The sequence below is a fragment of the Cyclopterus lumpus genome, chromosome 9 (assembly GCF_009769545.1).
Source record: "Cyclopterus lumpus isolate fCycLum1 chromosome 9, fCycLum1.pri, whole genome shotgun sequence".
NCBI lineage: Eukaryota > Metazoa > Chordata > Actinopteri > Perciformes > Cyclopteridae > Cyclopterus > Cyclopterus lumpus.
Genome location: NC_046974.1, coordinates 2572710 through 2592500, shown reverse-complemented (window position 1 = coordinate 2592500; position 19791 = coordinate 2572710). Strand labels below are relative to the sequence as shown.

The 19791-nt window shown below is 43.7% G+C and overlaps 1 protein-coding gene across 1 annotated transcript in view; it reads right to left on the bottom strand.

The window, feature by feature from the left end:
- fras1 (Fraser extracellular matrix complex subunit 1) overlaps positions 1-19791 on the bottom strand; it is a 204478-nt gene that overhangs the window by 101068 nt on the left and 83619 nt on the right. The window contains exons 12-16 of the mRNA XM_034541300.1: positions 17927-18070; positions 17185-17331; positions 1553-1696; positions 236-376; positions 11-151 (exon numbers count right to left, since the gene is read on the bottom strand). Of these exons, the coding sequence (XP_034397191.1) occupies positions 11-151; positions 236-376; positions 1553-1696; positions 17185-17331; positions 17927-18070 (717 nt within the window). The remainder of the gene's footprint in view (positions 1-10; positions 152-235; positions 377-1552; positions 1697-17184; positions 17332-17926; positions 18071-19791) is intronic.

The window sequence follows — 19791 nt, the reverse complement described above, 5'->3', positions numbered from 1 at the left end:
GAGCGCTTACTGTGGCAGGTGTAGTCCTGGGAGTAGAGCCCCTCCCCGCAGGCCTCCACACACTGGCCCTGGTGGAGAAGGCGCCCGCCTGGACACGAGGCGCACTGCGATACCGAGGAGCCCCAGCAGGAGGCGCAGGAGCCGTGGCAGCCTGAGGGGAGAAGAGGGGAAAAAGGGATTCGAACCGTCGGGTTTTAAAGACGGTGAGCGCTTCCTCCAACAAGAGGGTCCCTACCTCTGCATCGGCCGTGGCTGTCCGGGTAATGCTGAGCCGGACACTGGGAAACGCACTTCCCATGATGCAAGGCGCTCGCCGGCGGACAGCTCGCGCACTCGGGGTTGTCGGGGAAACAGGAGGCGCAGGACGCGTCGCAGGCTGTGGAAGCAAAGCGGGCGGACGTCAGCGGTTCGATGCCCTGAGCTCGAGGAACGTGTCAACATGGACGCTCGGTCCTCTTTATCCAACCTGGAGAATAGGACACGCCCACTAAGGCCGTACCAGTGTCAACACTTGAGGGGGTTGTTGTTGTTGTTTTTTGATAACACTGTCCCGCCTCCATTCACGTGATACCAAATGTACTCTACTGGTATCGGTTTAATTTGAAGGGTACTAGTATTGTTAATAATACAAACGCTGGTTGTTTTTTAAACTTCAAGTCAAAGAAAACCGTTTTGTTGTTGTTGTTCCAGGTGGGAAATCAATCTCTCTCTCTCTCTCTCTCTCTTATCATTTAAAAAAAGAAGAGGGACTCCTCCTCCTCCTCCTCCTCCTCCTCCTCCATCTCAGAAATAGACAGCGTCCATATTCATGGAGGATCTCAGGATTCAAGAGAGCCTCCGTCTCCTCGTTAGCTCAAGAGAAAACCGCTAATTAGCCTCCTGAATCTCTTATTGTTTGTTTTCTAACTCTGCTGACTTCATCGTTTCGGCTCCACGTGGGGTCGACGCTGGTGAGAAGCTCCTCGGGGGAGGCGAAACAACAACAACAACAACAACAACACCCCCTCATAAACAAGCCCAAACAAACCTTCACCCTCAGTTGACCGAACACTCAACCTCATTGTGCGACTTTGTTTAAATATTAACAGAAAACTGCAGGTTTCTTTTTGCCCTTAAAGTTCTAACTTATAAAGTTTGTTTTCGGACATTTTTATGTTTTAGAAAAATAAATATATATTTCTAAAAGGATGATTAAAGCCAAAAGGCGGTCGCAATGAAATATTTCGGAATTACACGTAATAGCGGATTTTACCTTAAAAAAAAAAGCCTTTTACTTTATTTTACATCCAATAATACATAAAAATAGACCACAATGCAGTGCAGGAAACACACAGGAAGTTCTCTCTGTGTGGCCGAATGTAACGTGTTTCTTTTTGGGGAGATTCTTCAACTTAAATACCTTAAATCCATAATCTAAGTCATGGAGCCCGTTCATTATATATTATAATGTATTCCTCTTATTCATATAATCCAAATACCTGCTACACATCAATGACACGCCTGTTAGTTTTTTTTTCCCCCACAATGCATCATGGGAATGGGTCGACTTTACCGTGGCAGACGCCTCCTCGACCGTAGAAGCCGGCGCCGCAGTCGGGGACGCATTCCCCGCCCTTGAGCAAGGCGGTCGGGTCCGAACACGCGGCGCAGTCCTGGGGGCTCGGCCCGCGGCACTCTGAGCAGGACGCGTGGCACCCTGGTGGACGGAAGGGGAAGCACACGCTGGAGAATTTGTTTGTTGGACAATAGACACGTGGAGAGGAAGAAACAAACAAATGAAAGCAAAGTACTACAAAAGTTAAACAATTATATTGTCCACGATGTAAACAATTATATTGTCCATGTTGTAAACAATTATATTGTCCACGATGTAAACAATTATATTGTCCATGTTGTAAACAATTATATTGTCCACGATGTAAACAATTATATTGTCCACGATGTAAACAATTATATTGTCCATGATGTAAACAACCTCCAACCCAACAACAGGAGGCACGAGGTCATGGTGGTGGAATGAAATACTGTAAACCATAAAACTTCATAGCTCTTCACGCGTTAAGGAAACGACTCAGGTTGTAAAAGATCAAGATTGTGCAGAGCCTAAATCAAAGAGTGCGCGCGGTCTCCATGGCGACCGTTACCGGGGGTGTTTAACGAGCGCCGGTAAAAAACCAGACGCTGACAACCGTGTGAGCCGGAGGAGAGGTGAGCTGTAAGGGGGGTCCATGTCACGCTTTAACGGGCTGTCTGCAGAGTGTGTGCGTGTGTGTGTGTGTGTGTGTGTGTGTGTGTGTGTGTGTGTGTGTGTGTGTGTGTGTGTGTGAATGAGACAAAGACAGAATAAAAGAAACCAGGAACAAGACACACAACCATGACCTCATAACCTCCTGTGGATTCATCTTGTTCTAATGAGACCAGGTCTGGGTAGAGTAAGACCAGGTCTGGGTAGAGTAAGACCGGGTCTGGGTAGAATAAGACCAGGTCTGGGTAGAGTAAGACCAGGTCTGGGTAGAGTAAGACCCGGTCTGGGTAGAGTAAGACCAGGTCTGGGTAGAGTAAGACCGGGTCTGGGTAGAGTAAGACCGGGTCTGGGTAGAGTAAGACCAGGTCTGGGTAGAGTAAGACCAGGTCTGGGTAGAGTAAGACCGGGTCTGGGTAGAGTAAGACCCGGTCTGGGTAGAGTAAGACCCGGTCTGGGTAGAATAAGACTGGGTCTGGGTAGAGTAAGACCCGGTCTGGGTAGAGTAAGACCCGGTCTGGGTAGAGTAAGACCAGTAAGACCCGGTCTGGGTAGAATAAGACTGGGTCTGGGTAGAGTAAGACCCGGTCTGGGTAGAGTAAGACCCGGTCTGGGTAGAGTAAGACCCGGTCTGGGTAGAGTAAGACCAGGTCTGGGTAGAGTAAGACCAGTAAGACCCGGTCTGGGTAGAGTAACACCCGGTCTGGGTAGAGTAAGACCAGGTCTGGGTAGAGTAAGACCAGTAAGACCCGGTCTGGGTAGAGTAAGACCCAGTCTGGGTAGAGTAAGACCCGGTCTGGGTAGAGTAAGACCAGTAAGACCCGGTCTGGGTAGAGTAACACCCGGTCTGGGTAGAGTAAGACCAGGTCTGGGTAGAGTAAGACCAGTAAGACCCGGTCTGGGTAGAGTAAGACCCGGTCTGGGTAGAGTAAGACCGGGTCTGGGTAGAGTAAGACCCGGTCTGGGTAGAGTAAGACCCGGTCTGGGTAGAGTAAGACCAGGTCTGGGTAGAGTAAGACCAGTAAGACCCGGTCTGGGTAGAGTAACACCCGGTCTGGGTAGAGTAAGACCAGGTCTGGGTAGAGTAAGACCAGTAAGACCCGGTCTGGGTAGAGTAAGACCCAGTCTGGGTAGAGTAAGACCCGGTCTGGGAAGAGTAAGACCAGTAAGACCCGGTCTGGGTAGAGTAACACCCGGTCTGGGTAGAGTAAGACCAGGTCTGGGTAGAGTAAGACCAGTAAGACCCGGTCTGGGTAGAGTAACACCCGGTCTGGGTAGAGTAAGACCAGGTCTGGGTAGAGTAAGACCAGTAAGACCCGGTCTGGGTAGAGTAACACCCGGTCTGGGTAGAGTAAGACCAGGTCTGGGTAGAGTAAGACCAGTAAGACCCGGTCTGGGTAGAGTAAGACCCGGTCTGGGTAGAGTAAGACCAGGTCTGGGTAGAGTAAGACCGGGTCTGGGTAGAGTAAGACCAGGTCTGGGTAGAGTAAGACCCGGTCTGGGTAGAGTAAGACCGGGTCTGGGTAGAGTAAGACCAGTAAGACCCGGTCTGGGTAGAGTAACACCCGGTCTGGGTAGAGTAACACCCGGTCTGGGTAGAGTAAGACCGGGTCTGGGTAGAGTAAGACCAGGTCTGGGTAGAGTAAGACCGGGTCTGGGTAGAGTAAGACCCGGTCTGGGTAGAGTAAGACCCGGTCTGGGTAGAGTAAGACCGGGTCTGGGTAGAGTAAGACCGGGTCTGGGTAGAGTAAGACCCGGTCTGGGTAGAGTAAGACCAGGTCTGGGTAGAGTAAGACCGGGTCTGGGTAGAGTAAGACCCGGTCTGGGTAGAGTAAGACCAGGTCTGGGTAGAGTAAGACCCGGTCTGGGTAGAGTAAGACCCGGTCTGGGTAGAGTAAGACCAGGTCTGGGTAGAGTAAGACCAGGTCTGGGTAGAGTAAGACCCGGTCTGGGTAGAGTAAGACCAGGTCTGGGTAGAGTAAGACCCGGTCTGGGTAGAATAAGACTCAGTATATTATAACATCACTTATTCATCCAACTGAGTTGTTCTCAAGCTCTACGAAGCCTTTTAGTGACGAACTTTGACCTTTGGCATTCCTATGGTTTCTCTTTTGATCGTAGTATTTTGTGTAGAATATTCTGCTCTGAATTTAAGGTACAAGCTCCTCGATCTCCGACTCGTTCATCATCGTGTCGTTGGAGTAAGAAGAAGAAAGCAGGAAAATAGCAAGAAATTAATGAGGTCAGATGTAAGAAGTGAGAGGATGGAGACGTAAAAAAGAAAAAGGGAAATCATTAGAAAGTCATTTCAGTCGAGGATAAACGAGCGGATATTCACCTGAGGAGAGAGTAATTAATTTAATCAGCACCATTCAAGAAATGCTGATGAAAATCTCACTCAATTAAAAAAGAAGATACCGGAAGTTAACCAAAAATGTTACCGGCAGACGCTGTTGGAAAGCAGCGCGGCGTAAATCTCTCGCTTCCCCGACGACTTTTCCTCCGGTGATGACGTCCGTATCTCCGCATGCGTCTCTTTATCACCCAGGAAACACACATGGCCAACACACTGCTTCTGTTCCATCAATCGCACAAACACGCACTCCTCCCACGACCGCAAACGCTTTACCTCCAACCGGGGTTTTGTCATTTTGTTTTGGCACATTTATTTTATTTTTCTGTTTTTATTTATTTTTTTCCCCTCGCTGCTTTTGGTGTCCCTGAGTTTCTGGGTCTGGGTTCATGGGTTCATTCAAGGGAAGCTTCAGAACTACAGTGTTCGAAAAGTTTCAATAACATTTGCTATTAAATGGAGACCCGATGACAGAGAAGAACAATCAGATTTTGAGTGGGAACCGTACGAGCCCGAGGCCATTTGGAGAAGAGAAGAACCTCGAGGAGACGCCTTCACAGGCTTGAACATCTTCAACACACACTTTGTTTTCTTGTCCCTGAAATCTGATCCAAGCTTCAGCAAATTTGGAACGTAACATATTTGAAAGTGACCAAAACGAGTGGCCTATTTGAAATGCTTTCAAAACATGAATGTGCAAATGAACCAAATGTACCAAATGTACCAAATGCACCAACTGTACCAACTGTAAAAACTGTACCAACTGTACCAAATGTACCAACTGTACGAAATGTACCAATTGTAAAAACTGTACAAACTGTACCAAATGTACCAAATGTACCAAATGTACCAACTGTACTAAATGTACCAACTGTAAAAACTGTACCAACTGTACCAACTGTACCAACTGTAAAAACTGTACCAAATGTACCAACTGTAAAAACTGTACAAAATGTACCAACTGTACCAAATGTACCAACTGTACCAACTGTAAAAACTGTACCAACTGTACAAACTGTACCAAATGTACCAACTGTACCAACTGTACAAACTGTACCAACTGTACCAACTGTAAAAACTGTACCAACTGTACCAACTGTACCAACTGTACCAACTGTACCAAATGTACCAACTGTACCAACATGTACCAAATATACCAACTGTACCAACTGTACCAAATGTACCAACTGTACCAACTGTACCAACATGTACCAAATGTACCAACTGTACCAAATGTACCAACTGTACCAACTGTACCAACTGTAAAAACTGTACCAAATGTACCAACTGTACCAAATGTACCAACTGTACCAACTGTACAAACTGTACCAACTGTACCAAATGCACCAAATGTACCAAATGCACCAACTGTACAAACTGTATAAACTGTACCAACTGTACCAAATGCACCAACTGTACCAAATGTACCAACTGTACAAACTGTACCAACTGTACCAAATGCACCAAATGCACCAAATGTACCAAATGTACCAAATGTACAAACTGTACCAACTGTACCAACTGCACCAAATGTACCAAATGCACCAAATGCACCAACTGTACTAAATGTACCAACTGTAAAAACTGTACCAACTGTACCAACTGTACCAACTGTAAAAACTGTACAAACTGTACCAACTGTACCAAATGTACCAACTGTACCAACTGTACCAACTGTAAAAACTGTACCAAATGTACCAACTGTACAAACTGTACCAACTGTAAGAACTGTACAAACTGTACCAACTGTACCAAATGTACCAACTGTACCAACTGTACCAAATGTACCAACTGTACCAACTGTACCAACTGTAAAAACTGTACCAACTGTACAAACTGTACCAAATGTACCAACTGTACCAACTGTAAAAACAGTACCAACTGTACAAACTGTACCAAATGTACCAACTGTACCAACTGTAAAAACTGTACCAACTGTACAAACTGTACCAAATGTACCAACTGTACCAACTGTAAAAACTGTACCAACTGTACCAACTGTAAAAACTGTACCAACTGTACCAACTGTAAAAACTGTAAAAACTGTACCAAATGTACCAACTGTACCAACTGTACCAACTGTACCAAATGTACCAACTGTACCAACATGTACCAAATGTACCAAATGTACCAACTGTACCAAATGTACCAACTGTACCAACATGTACCAAATGTACCAAATGTACCAACTGTACCAAATGTACCAACTGTACCAACATGTACCAAATGTACCAAATGTACCAAATGTACCAACTGTACCAAATGTACCAACTGTACCAACTGTACCAACTGTAAAAACTGTACCAACTGTACCAACTGTACCAAATGTACCAACTGTACCAACTGTAAAAACTGTACCAAATGTACCAACTGTACCAACTGTACCAACTGTACCAACTGTACAAACTGTACCAAATGCACCAACTGTACAAACTGTACCAACTGTACCAACTGTACCAAATGCACCAACTGTACCAACTGTACCAACTGTACAAACTGTACCAACTGTACCAAATGCACCAAATGCACCAAATGTACCAAATGTACCAAATGTACAAACTGTACCAACTGTACCAACTGCACCAAATGTACCAAATGCACCAAATGCACCAAATGTACCAAATGTACAAACTGTACCAACTGTATCAAATGCACCAAATGTACCAAATGTACCAATTGTAATGTACCAAATGTACCAACTGTACCAACTGTACCAACTGTACCAAATGTACCAACTGTACAAACTGTACCAAATGCACCAATTGTACCAAATGTACCAACTGTACCAAATGTACCAAATGTACCAACTGCACCAAATGCACCAACTGTACTAAATGTACCAACTGTAAAAACTGTACCAACTGTACCAACTGTAAAAACTGTACCAACTGTAAAAACTGTACAAACTGTACCAACTGTACCAACTGTACAAACTGTACCAACTGTACAAACTGTACCAACTGTACCAACTGTAAAAACTGTACCAACTGTACCAACTGTAAAAACTGTACCAAATGCACCAAATGTACCAAATGCACCAACTGTACAAACTGTATAAACTGTACCAACTGTACCAACTGTACCAAATGCACCAACTGTACCAACTGTACAAACTGTACCAACTGTACCAAATGCACCAAATGCACCAAATGTACCAAATGTACAAACTGTACCAACTGTACCAACTGCACCAAATGCACCAAATGCACCAAATGTACCAAATGTACAAACTGTACCAACTGTACCAAATGCACCAAATGCACCAAATGTACCAACCGTACCAAATGCACCAAATGCACCAACTGTACAAACTGTACCAACCGTACAAACTGTACCAAATGCACCAATTGTACCAAATGTACCAACTGTACCAAATGTACCAAATGTACCAACTGTACCAAATGTACCAAATGTACAAAATGTACCAACTGTACCAAATGTACCAAATGTACCAACTGTACCAACATGTACCAAATGTACCAACTGTACCAACTGTACCAAATGTACCAAATGTACCAACTGTACCAACTGTACCAACATGTACCAAATGTACCAACTGTACCAACTGTACCAACTGTAAAACCTGTACCAACTGTACCAAATGTACCAACTGTACCAAATGTACCAAATGTACCAACTGTACCAAATGTACCAACTGTACCAAATGCACCAAATGTACCAAATGCACCAAATGCACCAACTGTACAAACTGTATAAACTGTACCAACTGTACCAACTGTACCAAATGCACCAACTGTACCAAATGTACAAACTGTACAAACTGTACCAAATGCACCAAATGCACCAAATGTACCAAATGCACCAAATGCACCAACTGTACAACCTGTACCAACTGCACCAAATGCACCAAATATACCAAATGTACCAAATGTACAAACTGTACCAACTGTACCAACTGCACCAAATGTACCAAATGCACCAAATGCACCAAATGTACCAAATGTACAAACTGTACCAACTGTACCAAATGCACCAAATGTACCAAATGTACCAACTGTACCAAATGCACCAAATGCACCAACTGTACAAACTGTACCAACTGTACAAACTGTACAAACTGTACCAACTGTACACACTGTACAAACTGTACCAAATGTACCAATTGTACAAACTGTACAAACTGTACAAACTGTACCAAATGCACCAATTGTACCAAATGTACCAACTGTACCAAATGTACCAAATGTACCAACTGTACCAAATGTACCAAATGTACAAAATGTACCAACTGTACCAAATGTACCAAATGTACCAACTGTACCAACATGTACCAAATGTACCAACTGTACCAACTGTACCAAATGTACCAAATGTACCAACTGTACCAACTGTACCAACATGTACCAAATGTACCAACTGTACCAACTGTACCAACTGTAAAACCTGTACCAACTGTACCAAATGTACCAACTGTACCAAATGTACCAAATGTACCAACTGTACCAAATGTACCAAATGTACAAAATGTACCAACTGTACCAAATGTACCAAATGTACCAACTGTACCAACATGTACCAAATGTACCAACTGTACCAACTGTACCAAATGTACCAAATGTACCAACTGTACCAACTGTACCAACATGTACCAAATGTACCAACTGTACCAACTGTACCAACTGTAAAACCTGTACCAACTGTACCAAATGTACCAACTGTACCAAATGTACCAAATGTACCAACTGTACCAAATGTACCAACTGTACCAAATGCACCAAATGTACCAAATGCACCAAATGCACCAACTGTACAAACTGTATAAACTGTACCAACTGTACCAACTGTACCAAATGCACCAACTGTACCAAATGTACAAACTGTACAAACTGTACCAAATGCACCAAATGCACCAAATGTACCAAATGCACCAAATGCACCAACTGTACAACCTGTACCAACTGCACCAAATGCACCAAATATACCAAATGTACCAAATGTACAAACTGTACCAACTGTACCAACTGCACCAAATGTACCAAATGCACCAAATGCACCAAATGTACCAAATGTACAAACTGTACCAACTGTACCAAATGCACCAAATGTACCAAATGTACCAACTGTACCAAATGCACCAAATGCACCAACTGTACAAACTGTACCAACTGTACAAACTGTACAAACTGTACCAACTGTACACACTGTACAAACTGTACCAAATGTACCAATTGTACAAACTGTACAAACTGTACAAACTGTACCAAATGCACCAATTGTACCAAATGTACCAACTGTACCAAATGTACCAACTGTACCAACTGTACCAACTGTACCAAATGTACCAAATGTACCAACTGTACCAAATGTACCAACTGTACCAACTGTACCAACTGTACCAAATGCACCAATTGTAATGTACCAAATGTACCAACTGTACCAACTGTACCAACTGTACCAAATGTACCAACTGTACCAAATGTACCAACTGTACCAACTGTACCAAATGTACCAACTGTACCAACTGTACCAAATGTACCAACTGTAAAAACTGTACCAACTGTACCAAATGTACCAAATGTACCAACTTTACCAAATGTACCAACTGTACCAAATGTACCAAATGTACCAACTGTACCAAATGTACCAACTGTACCAAATGTACCAAATGTACCAACTGTACCAAATGCACCAATTGTAATGTACCAAATGTACCAACTGTACCAAATGTACCAACTGTACCAACTGTACCAAATGCACCAATTGTAATGTACCAAATGTACCAAATGTACCAACTGTACCAACTGTACCAAATGTACCAATTGTAATGTACCAAATGTACCAAATGTACCAACTGTACCAAATGTACCAAATGTAATGTACCAAATGTACCAAATGCACCAAATGTACCAAATGCACCAAATGTACCAACTGTACCAAATGCACCAAATGTACCAAATGTACCAACTGTACTAAATGTACAAAATGTACCAACTGTACCAAATGTACCAAATGCACCAAATGTACCAACTGTACTAAATGTACCAACTGTACCAAATGTACCAACTGTACTAAATGTACCAACTGTACCAAATGTACCAACTGTACTAAATGTACAAAATGTACCAACTGTACCAAATGTACCAAATGTACCAACTGTACAGGACGTGCAGGAGCGGCAACAAGAGACAACTGGCAGTGCTTGTTTTGATTCCCACAGGAAACTCAGGCCTCTATCTGGATTGAAGACTTTGCAAATGCATCGCAAGCCCGAGTATGTGCTGCACGTGGTGCATTGTGTGTGCCTGATACAGCGTTCATTGTTGTCTCTTTTGTGTGTTATTATTTAGAATGTGTGCAAACTTAAACTGTACGCAGAATGAGTTCTTTTCAATGAATCAAGCTGTCCCTTTTCCTTTGTTGCTCTCTCATTCTCTCTCAGCTTCCCTTCTCTTCCCTCTTATTACCAGCAACAGGCAGCCAGATTGAGTTTATCACAGTTTTTACTGGTGGTTAAATCGCTCTTTTCTACCAGCATGGGATTTCAATCTCTGACAGTAGGTGATTTAAAGAACTACGCCGGTGCTTTTGCATGTTTCAGCCCACAAACTACACATCAAGCACACTTTATATTACTGAGAGTTACTTTTCAAAGTCTACAAGCACTTTTAGATTGATTTACAGGCAGCTACGCATTTCAGAATGATAAGAAAATCAACTTTCAGAGACTTATTGAATAAATTATCTATCAAAGCAAGGATATATTTTTATTTATTTATGTTCACATTCAGCATGCAACTTGTAAAAATATGTTCCTTCTTGGTTCATCAAGTCCAACATTGAAAATTAGAACGCCAGCTTCTGAAAACCAATGCACACATCACTCACATGTCTGCATCTTCGGAAAGAACTCAAAAGCATCACCAACTTTTCACCCGACTGAAGTGTGAGGCGATAACAACCCAGACGGCACAAAGAATGTTGGTATTGTGCGTTGGTTAGGTTTCGGCAACAACGTGGCACAATGCAACAATGTAACAAATCAACGCAACACCGTAACGCAACACTGTAACGCAACAACGTAACGCAACAACGTAACTTAACGCAACAACGTAACTTAACGCAACAACGTAACGTAAGGTAACAACGTAACGTAACAACGTAACGTAACAACGTAACGTAACGTAACAACGTAACGGAACAACAACGTAACGGAACAACAGCGTAACGGAACAGCGTAACGGAACAGCGTTACAACGGAACAGCGTTACAACGGAACGGAACGGAACAACGGAACGGAACAACGGAACGGAACAACGGAACGGAACAACGGAACGGAACAACGGAACGGAACAACGGAACGACAACGGAACGACAACGGAACGACAACGTAACGCAACAACGTAACGCAACAACGTAACGCAACAACGTAACGCAACAACGTAACACAACAACAACGTAACACAACAACACCGTAACGCAACAACATAACGTTCACTTTTGGTTTACAACAACGTATCCATGGTTCCATGGTATCCAAACTGTTTCCTGGCGTCGGGGCTGCCGACATACGGTCAAAATGAAAAAGTACAGCAGCTGGTTACAGGCAGGTTTCAAGTGTCTGCAAAGTGATGTTCAAACTGCTCAGACATGCATGCAAACTAGGGTCTGCCTGGGAGGTGAGGGATGGAATTAAAATTGTATATCAAGCTCCGAAATATAAATGGCAGCAAAGTAGACGTGATTTGTAGTTAGAGGGCCAAAACAAGCCGAAATCTATTCCTTTAAGCAGCAATCTGACGAAAATGAACGACTGAACTCACAAGACTTCCAAAAGCTCACAGCACACAGAGTAAAGTTCCTTATGGAAAGGGTTCAAGTTTGAACCTGTCCTCCACTGTGACAGGTGGATTGACAGGTAAAATAGTTTCCTGGCCAAATTTGAATGTTCGTATTCCTCAGCTCCTTCCTCTTCCTCTGCCATCATTTCCCATCTCTCTCTCTCTCTCTCTCTCTCTTCCCACGACGCTCTCTCTCTTCTCTGTCCCAGGCTTCTTCTGGCTTTTCTCGAGCCTCACATTGGATTTCTTGTCAACTCACGTTCTCTCTGTGTGTCTCTCAAGCTTTTTCTTCTTCCCTCTTTCCGTCTGCTTTCTAGTTGACCTTATCTTCTTCTTCGTGGTGTGCAGAAGATCCTGAGAGGGTCCGTGATTAAAGAAGCCCCTCGAAACCCGGTCTGAATGGGAACCGGTTCCAAAGGAGTAAAAACCCAGGAGGATCGCTGAGGTTTGGAGTTAACGGTTCGTTAGAAGTTACAGAGTCTCAAACCTCCTCTCTCTGTCTTTACTCGTAGACACACACACACACACACACTGAATTACAATGATGTATCTACCGGGCATTATTTCTTTATTGAACTGACAACCAAACAAAGTTCCTGACACTTTGTTCTGGACAGTAAAACGTTCCTTATTGCAGACGAAGCAACAAAAAAAGACACCACATGCATCTCCAAGCGTTCTGTACATTTATGAGTGGATAACACACACACACACACATATACACGCACACTGACCCATGGTTTTGTCCAACAAGGGGATTGCACGTCCTTTACCGAGCCCCCTTTCACAGGGAAGCAATTTATTTGTCTGCGCAGCCCGAAGCGTAAAGTTATCAGTGTAATCCCAGCAGGCCGGCGGCCAGAAGCCTCCTCTAACGCCTGCTCTGCATAACGCAGTCGAGGTGGAGATGAATGCACAGTCACTATCATAATCCCCCCTCTCTGTCTGTCATCTGGGGGGCGAGACACTCATTTACTCCCCCGAACCTCGAGTAATGAAACGAGATGGGATGAGAGATTCGCCAATTAAACCGAGCCCGCAGGAAGCAGCTTTGTGAGGAGAGGAAATACATATTTCTTTTGTGAAGATCCACTTAATAAGAATGAAGTGGTCACCGACAGCAAAAGGCCTGCATCTCCAACATGGAAACAATACGCCTAATATTGCACCAAATATAAGATCGAACTTTGATTCTCCAAACAGCAGAGAGGTCACGATGCAACAGAAAGGTCACGATGCAACAGAGAGGTCACAAGAGGTCACGATGCAACAGAGAGGTCACGATGCAACAGAAATGTCACGATGCAACAGAGAGGTCACGATGCAACAGAAAGGTCACGATGCAACAGAGAGGTCACGATGCAACAGAAAGGTCACGATGCAACAGAAAGGTCACGATGCAACAGAGAGGTCACGATGCAACAGAAAGGTCACGATGCAACAGAAAGGTCACGATGCAACAGAGAGGTCACGATGCAACAGAGAGGTCACGATGCAACAGAGAGGTCATGATGCAACAGAGAGGTCACGATGCAACAGAGAGGTCACGATGCAACAGAGAGGTCACGATGCAACAGAAAGGTCACGATGCAACAGAGAGGTCACAAGAGGTCACGATGCAACAGAGTGGTCACGATGCAACAGAAAGGTCACGATGCAACAAAAAGGTCACAATGCAACAGCCGAGGCTATATGAATATATCATATTCATCATATTCCACACGTCTGTGGCTTCTGTCCAAAGGACTTTCTTTTAACACTTCTTTTAAGACCATCTCCCATAATTATTAACTTTGAATACGAGCAGAGACAGGAGCGCCTTCAGTCAGGAGCCAGAGGCGTTTACCGAAAACCAACGAGAAGAAAAGAAAAGCCGTCTGGCCCCCGGGGGCGAGGCGCGAGGCTCTGGGTGGTCCTGGTCCTCTGCCAAGAACACCACAACCCTCCCTCGCCGTCTGCAGCACCTCGCTCACTAAAGGAGCGCCCACATTCCTTCAGCCCCCCCAGGAACAAACACTGGAAGAAGAGGCTGAAATCCACCCTCATCACCTCCCGATTAACAGTGACTCACGTTCCCACCGTCGCCTCCCGGAGACACGAGAGGATCAAATGTGTCGTTAGAGGGAAGGTGTCGGGTTTGTGTACGAGGGGGGGGGGGGGGTCACGGTCAGCATAAATTAATGAAGTGGGTGTGCACGGATATATTAAAAACAAACACACAGCTGCTCCGTCCAGGGAGCCGGTGCCCCGGGAGGCTCTGGTCCTCCTGGCGATATTCATTAGGTTTGAAATTGAGCTGCACGGCCGGACTGTGATCACATCGTGGTCACCCTCCCTCTCCCCCCTCCCTCTCTCCCTCTATTTCTATTCCTACCCATCATCCCCCGGGAGTCCCAGCAGGCCTCCACCACCTCAGAGTGCATTAGCATGCCCACACAGGTTCTCTTTAGGGGCCGCGGGGCGCTGGTCGAGTCACGGTCCATCAGCACCGTGTGAGCTGGGCCATGAACCCAGAGCGCATGTGTCTTTGTCCATTTGCCTCAACGGTCTTTCTTCTGTGGGTTTGGGGTCTTTACGCAACGAGAACACGTGTCCTCAGAAGTTTTCGTTTCACCCCACTGAGCGACGATCCTCTGGTTCAGAAGATGTAGAGCATCAAAGTGGACCGGCTGCAGGGGGCGGGGTCAAAGAAAAGCCCGTCTTTCCCCCCGGGGGGCGCTGTCTTCGCCCTAATTCTGTAGTTATTTTAGACGAACTCAAACACAGGCAATATGTGTTGGAAGCCCAACGTTGATCCAGTAATTCATTGCGTTTAGATTTACACTCATCATTTAATAATGTTTATGAATGATGTCATTCTTTTTATTTTATCCATGTCCGTTCCTACATGCGATGCGGAACAGACTTTTATTGATTTACGTATCTTGTATTGACGCATTGGGACCTTATGATTTGTGGTGAATATTCAATATTGTTAGATTGTTTGTTTTCTCCACAAAAAGGGACTAAAAAAAAATTTTTCTTTTACAAGAGTTTGTGCTTTTACAAGAGTTTGTGCAAGAGTTTAATCTTTTTTCTGAAAAAACAGAACAGTCCTTGACATTTAAAATAATAATATTAGTATTAATAATCGTATTGTTGGGGATTCCAAGGACAGTCGTGATGCTCCATAGTGTGCCATGTGTTTAGCTCCCCAAACAGATCACAGATGGATCTGACAGTAAAGCCTTTTGTTTTTTTAATTATTTCTTTAATGACGGGCGGCAGCTAAATGACATCAAAACACACTCGGTGAAAGAACAACAGAAAACATGGAGACCAATTAAAACAAGTCTCTTTCATTCACTGTTCCAAAACAATGTTCAAGTGCTAATTAGTTTTCATAATGTTTGGTTGTGTGTTTGTTTTAATTCATTGACCAAAAATGCCTTTTATCATCTGTGTGACAAAGTGAAGTCGAGTCATATATATATATATATGTATATATATATACATATATATATATATATATATATATATAGCTAAAAACTAACATGGGAGATCATTTGTTGTGTTTAAATGGCCTTTAATATTTTATATTTTTTATATCACAGACGTTTTATGATCCTCCACAACTTGATTTATTCCCTCAGTAAACATTGTAAACATGAGTTTTTGGTCTCTTCAGACTTCAAAACATCAGTCAAAACCAACGGGTGTCGTCACGACGACCACGTCATGCTTTAGGGCGGGGCTACCTTGTGATTGACAGGTCTCGACCAGAGCCATATATATATAGCGTCTCAGTGTCGATTCCCCCGCAGTCCAAAAAAAAACAAGATGGCGTCGGCCAAAACATCCAAAAATAAAACACAAATGTTCTTCTTCCTCCTTCTGTATAAATATGTTTTTTTTTTACTTGTGCTTTTGACAAATATTGGAAGAAATATAAAATATATATCGACTTATTCTTCACACAAGGGGGGGGGGGAGAGAGAGAAGGAGAGAGAGAGGGAGGTAGAGAGGGAGGTAGAGAGAGAGGTAGAGAGAGAGAGAGGGAGGTAGAGAGAGAGAGAGGGAGACAGAGAGAGAGGGAGGTAGAGAGGGAGAGAGCGAGAGAGGTAGAGAGAGGGAGAGGGAGGTAGAGAGAGAGAGAGAGAGAGAGAGGTAGAGAGGGAGGTAGAGAGAGAGAGAGGGAGAGGGAGAGAGAGAGGGAGAGAGGGAGGTAGAGAGAGAGGTAGAGAGGGAGGTAGAGAGGGAGAGGGAGAGGGAGAGAGAGAGGGAGAGAGGGAGGTAGAGAGAGAGAGAGAGAGAGAGGGAGAGAGAGAGGGAGAGAGGGAGGTAGAGAGGGAGAGAGAGAGAGAGAGAGAGAGGGAGAGAGAGAGGGAGGGAGAGAGAGGGAGAGAGGGAGAGAGAGAGGGAGGGAGAGAGAGGGAGAGAGGGAGATAGAGAGAGAGAGAATATAATATTCAGTCAGAACGTCCTCTCCAAGTGAACCGATCCACCAGAGAAACGAGTAGAAAGATGAGAGGAAACACTCATCACACCCGTTTGCTCATATTATGATTTATATATGAAAATAATGTGGATTATTTAAAATAATAATAATAAATAAATAGAAGGAAAAAAAGTACATACTTCTATAATATCTAAATAATTTGATAACATATATATAAAGTGATTAATAGTATTATGTGCAATCTGTGACTATTAATGATAATATATGTTTGATCATATTTATCAGTCTCCAAACTGTCTAATCTGAAACTCCCAGCTCCCCCCCCCCCCCCCCCCCCCCCCCCAATACTCACTGCGACAGCGCGTGTCGTCGTGGCGATAGGAACCTGGAGCGCAGGAGGCCAGGCACTCGCCGCTATCGGGGCTCAGCAGGGGCAGCCGGGGGCCGCAGGACCGGCACGCCCCCCCTCCGGAGCAGGAGGCGCAGGATGACTGGCAGGCTGTGGAGGAGGAGAGGGGGAGAAATTAATTCCCCTCCTTCTATCTGAGCCGCTTTCATGGTTCCAGGAGCTGTCTGTCACAGCTCAGTCAGTAGGGGAGGGGGGGGGGGGTCATTAAAGGTGAGCCGGGTAAAGGAGCATTTGAAGTCTCGGGTCGCTCTGGATGTTCTGAGACGTCGCACACGTTAAAAAAGGGAAAGAAATTAAGTCATTTTGAAAGTATTTTTTCGACTCAGATTTCTCTCCTCGAACACGTGACTTTATTTTTCAAAATAAAGCGCCTGAGTTAGCCCGACGAGGTGAAATAGATCCACTTTGACTCCTCGTTGCATTGCGACGCAGGTGTGCAGACTACATTTAGCTTAAAGAAAAGAGTTGGGATGATTTATCCTCCGCAGAGGAATGAGGAGCGTTGTTTCATCCTAATAGTCTGACTGAACTCCTCCCCTCTCCGTGAATATATGACCGTGGAACCGGAGAGAGACGTCAAACGTTCCTCAGTGAGAAATCTCAAGATTCTTGTGTGTGTGTGTGTGTGTGTGTGTGTGTGTGTGTGTGTGTGTGTTCTTATTTGACAGTTTGGAGGCGGTCCTACCTGCACACGCCCGTCCGTCGGCATAGTAACCGGCGGGACAGACGGACAGGCAGCGGCCGAGATGCAGGAGGGCCTTCGGGTCCCTGCAGCTCTCACACTGGTCGGGAGACCCCGTGCATGACAGGCAGTCTGCATGGCACTGGACTGGGAAGGAAAAACACACACACACACACACACACACACACACATTTCAATTACAGAAGAATTCAATAGAATAAGTTTGCATTAAAAAAAAATATATATATATATATATATATATATATATATATATATATACACAGTATATGGACAATGTATGGAAGCAAAAAAAAAGATGTCTATATATATGTATATATATATATATATATATGCATGAAACGCACACATTTAATTTCATGCTGATTTCCTCCTCGACACTGCTGGTGGTCCTTGAAGACTCAACCACACAAACTTTGACGTTTAATTTAATGCTAATTCCATCTATCAGACTCTGCTCTGCTCGGAAACTCAGTTAGCGGAGGCAGGCGGATTTAACTTTGCAAAACCACACACACAATAAATTATTACACAAATCAATCAAGTACATCTGGTTCTGCAGTCTGACTGGTTGATAAGGAGTTCCGCTGCCTGCCAGTAAATCCACCGGTGCATTCATTGACGAGGCGTTTAAGTGCTTCCACCGCCCACACTGGTTCCCAGTTGGGCCGACATTTCATACCAGCAGCATCGTGAGCGCAGGCCTGGATCTTTAATCTGTGGACCGGCTGCACTTAAAAGTCATTAAACGTGTATTAAGCCGGTGTGTAAACGTGTGTGTTGTTGTTCATCATCTAAATGCACCTCCAGGTTATTTCTATCAATCTACCTACCTACCTACCTACTTACATACATATCTATCTATCTACCTATCTACCTACATACATATCTATCTACATAATTTATCTACCTATCTACTACATACATACATTACCTACCTACATACATATCTATCTATCTATCTACCTACCCACCTACCTACTTACATACATATCTATCTATCTACCTATCTACATACATATCTATCTACCTATCTACATAATTTATCTACCTATCTACTACATACATACATTACCTACCTACATACATATCTATCTATCTATCTACCTACCCACCTACCTACTTACATACATATCTATCTATCTACCTATCTACATACATATCTATCTACCTATCTACATAATTTATCTACCTATCTACTACATACATACATTACCTACCTACATACATACATATCTATCTACCTATCTACCTACCTACATACATATCTATCTATCTACCTATCTACATACATATCTATCTACCTATCTACATACATATCTATCTATCTACCTATCTACATACATATCTATCTACCTATCTACATAATTTATCTACCTATCTACTACATACATACATTACCTACCTACATACATACATATCTATCTATCTACCTATCTACCTACCTACATATCTATCTATCTATCTATCCATCATCCATATATCTATATATCTATCTCTCTCTCTAACTATCTACCTACCTATCCATCATCCATCCATCTACCTACCTATCTATGCATCATCCATCTATCTATCTATCTACCTATCCATCATCTATCTATCTATCTACGCATCATCCATCTATCCATCCATCTCTCTAACTATCTACATACCTACCTATCTATCTATCTATCTATCTATCTATCTCTCTCTCTCTAACTATCTACCTATACCTACATATATGTCTATCTATCTCTCTAACTATCTATCTCTCTCTCTCTCTCTAACTATCTACCTATACCTACATATATGTCTATCTATCTATCTATCTCTCTCTCTCTAACTATCTACCTATACCTACATATATGTCT